At 44.3% G+C, this 4,339-nt stretch overlaps 1 protein-coding gene across 1 annotated transcript in view; it reads right to left on the minus strand.

The window, feature by feature from the left end:
- Nucleotides 1-900: 900 nt before the first annotated feature.
- ELP1 (elongator complex protein 1) overlaps nucleotides 901-4,339 on the minus strand; it is a 31,563-nt gene continuing 28,124 nt past the window's right edge. Inside the window, 2 exon segments of the mRNA XM_031060295.1 lie at nucleotides 901-2,992; nucleotides 3,994-4,072. Of these exon segments, the coding sequence (XP_030916155.1) occupies nucleotides 2,925-2,992; nucleotides 3,994-4,072 (147 nt within the window). The 3' untranslated portion in view covers nucleotides 901-2,924.

Here is a 4,339-nt window from a genome sequence, read left to right on the forward strand (position 1 = left end):
ATCTCCCTTCCACACCTGGCTGTAATTAGATCTCTTCTGGAGCTGTATTATTTTCTGTGATATTGTTAAGGAATGAGGCCTAAAGCCAAGGAAGATGTGGTAAAGGACTTTCCATGAGATGTGGTGTGAGATATGTGAAGGGATTAACATGGGCTGATGGTAGGCTGATGGGGTGACAGGTTATCAGGTGGAGGGCCAGATGACCCCTGCCCCTGCAGCCATCCCAGTGGAAAAGAGAATGGTACAAGAGTTCTATTCCACCCTTATGAAAACCCCACTGGCTTTGTTCTCTCTTTGTAACTCTTAATACTCATTTACAAAGAAAGTTCTCCCCCCCTCTTCTCTGTTTACAATTGCAGTTATAGAATATGAGACTATAGTCTCATCTCTGCTTCTCTCAAAAAGAATAAATTTATTCTTTGAAAGCCTCCAAGCAGAGGATGAGAACATAACCACTCTGCAGACAAGTCAAGGGTCTTACTTGTCTCTCCCCCAGAGCAGAGTTGCCTCTTTGGAAAGATCTGTGACTCTGATTTCATTAGAGTATACCTGGGAACACTTGTACAAAGCACTCTACACTTGTATTTAGCAGGTGTGTTTATCACTGGCAAGAACTAGTATCTCTTGCTCCAATGAACCACACTGTACATCTGTCCACGAAACTTCCTACTAAACTTGATGGATTTATGTTCCTTCTGTGTTTAATGAAGCTAATCAGCAGACAGGTGAAAAATACCTAACAAGAGAAACAGGCTTCCACACAGCCATATTTGCTCAGAGGTTGAGGCATTTTTAAAGTGAACTCCATATTTCTGCATTAATGGTTTACTTCAATTCCTGGTAACTGTGTTTGCAGGAGCCCCCACAGAATTCCTAAGAGTAAATTCAATGTGTCTGTAATGAAAGTAACTAAAATTGAGTATATTTCAAGGTTACAGGTATGACTAAGAAAGCAAAAGAACATGGCAGCAGAAATCAAGGGAAAGCTGACTCCTAGCTGCTGCTGAGAAGAAATTAAGGTTCAGCAACTGCAGAAGTAGTAAGAAGGATATCCCCCTCCTCGAGGCTCACCCATACTAGGTGCTGCTCCCAGCTCTACTGTTCCTTACTCCAAGTTCACTCAGGAGGGAAAGGTGTAGGGGAAGACAGTAAGAATCTGAAGAATGATGTATAAGACTGGTCTTCACTTGGATGGCAGATTTTTGCCTTGGTGGGAGAACAAGCAAGCATGCCTAACACAAAAGGGTCTTTGGCTTTCACCATTACCATGATGAAAAAACCAAAGAAATCATACGCATACTTAGGCACAAGCACAAATTCTCAGTAAGCCAGTGGCAATTTTATCTTTTCTTGTGTTCTCTTTCTAAACAATAGGTTTGGTTTGCAAGACCTCAGCATTTCTTGGCATCAGATTTAGGAATGTCAGGAATTACTAGTGTCAGTGTCACATTTCAGTTGCAGGGCCAGAGTGCTTTGCAGAGAAGCACAGACTCTCCAGATCTGGTAGATGGCTTCTGTATTTCACCACGGACTATGCTCTGTTACCATTTTGAAGACCCAGATCCTGTGAAACAGTCTTGCCCTGTAAAGACTTGCATGTGTTTTGCCATCTCAAAAGGCTTTACTCTTGGAGAATCTCTTTCCAGTGTAGTCACAGTAGTTGACAACAGCCTTAAGTCACCCCCACACAACCCAGAACAGGCCAGGCAACTCGGAACAACTGGAGATGTGCTCCAGTGCTTCACACTGAAAAAAGACTTACCACACCCCTCCATCCAGCAAGCCCAAGCCAGCACAACACAGACAGTGCAAGACTAAATGGCCACTCCAATCTGACGGAGCTCTTGCCACACAAAAACAGTTACCTGCAGCACTGCAGATGCCCACGCTGTGCAGTCAGAACACAGCTCACTGCTACGCCATTAAACAACTCCAACAGACAGTAAGCACCTTGTTTGTAAGGTGTTTTTCTGCAGAACCCAATGGAAATGGCCTGAACACTACAACTGCCAGGCCAAAATCAACCAAGAAGGGGATGCTGCCACTGAGACGGTTTCCAGCCTTGTGTCCTTCCTCTGCTCCCAGAACTACTGCTGTTACTTCTTGCATCAGATGACAGTGTTCTCAGGTAAAATCTAATTCTCAGTATGAGATCAATTTCCAGATGACACAGTTCTGCAATAATGCTGTGCACCATTGCACTATTATAGGATACAGCTGCTGATCGGTCAGTGCCATAAAGCACCATTACTTTATCTTCTTTGATCTCAGATAATTATGGTAGTATTACCCAGCAGAGTGGAACACCAACACCTCTGTCCTGCTTTTATTTGTGTTTTCTTCTGTCCAAGACCTCCCTGGTGTGACCAGGCCCAGTTTCAATACAACGGCTGTTGGCACTGCAGGATTCACTCTCATGTAACAAAGCAATAATGAAAATCTGGTATCAGCAACACCCAGCTTCAGCAGAAAAGACACAAAATTTGTTTGGCAACTATAGGAATTTGCTATTGGTACAGTCTTGCAAGTGAGTTCTCTAAAGCAGGCTGAATTGCTTAAAATGTGGCCTGTTATCATAGCAGGTATCAATTCTGGGAGGGAGGGATGCCAGTGAAGATAACCCATCCAACTGGTGGGATTGCTTCATCCAGAAGGGGGGAGCAGTGGTAGGAGCTGTCAGAGCTGCTTCTCCTTTTGCTCCCCAGCCTCACAAGCCACCTCTGCAGTGGACATGAGGGCTGTGCCCGTAAGTGTGATACCACATGGGTGGCAGTCACAGCTGCACCAGGTGGAGGGACCCTTCATTTGCACAGTCCTAAGAACAGTGTATCAGAAATACCAGAACAGCAACGGCTTCTGCAAAGATATAATGAAATTATATGAAAAGTTAGAGTTCAGAGACACAGAGGTTCCTTGGCTTCTGGTTACTGGAGAAGATGCAGCTTCCACTGTACATTTTTATTGAATTTTGGTGGAGTCAATACTTCTGGATCTGAAAGACAAATGGAACAAGTGTCAGAACAGGGGGTAACAGCATACACTTTCTTCAAGAGCTGTCAACTACTCTGTCCACTTTTCTTACATCAAAGGATGCTGAGAAATCTCTTGACATCTATCATTTCCCTGTAGTTACTGATAACCAGCCTACACAGGAGAGTGTCCTCAGAAGACCTGCTTTCACCAGGAAACGTCTGAGCACACCAAGTCCCCTCTCAATTGTTAAGTGTTACTGTTCAGAACGACGAGGCACAGGCACAAAGCCACAACCATTAGTGGTACAAAGCAGAACTCCATTCATTCACCTGTCACTGGCCCATCATGCACCACAGTGAGCTCCTTCTGGAGTGACTGAGAGCTTTTTCTGAAGCCAGCCCTGGCAAGTGGCAATAGACAGGTTGCATCTATAGATTCAATAGAGGATCTCCCCAGGCAATTTCAGGACTAGCAGGGAAAGAAGATGTAGGACTAGGGGAAAGATGGAAGACTGAGGAGTTGGGACCACCCTTTGCTAGGTCTCTCAGCCCTAATTTTGTATTCACTGCAAGGACTTTGAGAAGGCAAAGTCACATGACAGATGGTAGCCTGGTCTGGTCAAGAGCCTGGCCTGACTGCCAAAGCCAGAGAGAAAAATTCAGCAGGTGAGTTACAAGAAGAATTATCTAACACGCTCTTTAAGAAATCAGATTTTCAATTCCCTCACAACAGGCTGACATTACACACACAGTAACCCAAGAACAGTTGAGATATTTTAGCACAGGAGACAGTTTTAAGGTGAAACAGTTTTAGAACATGGATACAGAGCAAAATAAACTTTATTAAGAAAGCTGCTCACTTGCCACAAGGCAGGATGGTACACCCATAAAGAAAAGCAAGGAACCACCACAGCTGAGTAACTGGTACAACTGTTGGCAGGTAGCAGTGTTTGGAAAGCCTCCAAGTCCACTAACCTCCCTGACATTTCACACCCAAACTTAACTCAGAGACTCAACTAACCTTGTACAACAGGAGGCATCATCCTCTTTTGCTGATAAGCAGCCATAATGCTGTTTGCAGTTGAATTGGGTCCCAAGACCTGTAAGAAGAAATAGCCATGTTCCAACCTGAAAAATGCAAGGCACAAGCAGGGATACCCTCAAAGGAAACTCTGCTATGATTGTCCAAAGCCAGGAGACCTCACAGTACAAAGTGAACAGGATCAAAGTGTGATCGTGATCGGTGTGATCAAAGCCCAGAAATGTCTCAGAAAAGTTAATACAGAGGCAGAAAGAGAGAATTGCTTTCACACAGCTTTTCATGACACAGAACTCTTATCCAGCACCTACTTCTTCACAGCACAAAA

The sequence above is a fragment of the Geospiza fortis genome, unplaced genomic scaffold (assembly GCF_000277835.1).
Source record: "Geospiza fortis unplaced genomic scaffold, GeoFor_1.0 scaffold240, whole genome shotgun sequence".
In the NCBI taxonomy this organism is placed as follows: Eukaryota; Metazoa; Chordata; class Aves; order Passeriformes; family Thraupidae; genus Geospiza; species Geospiza fortis.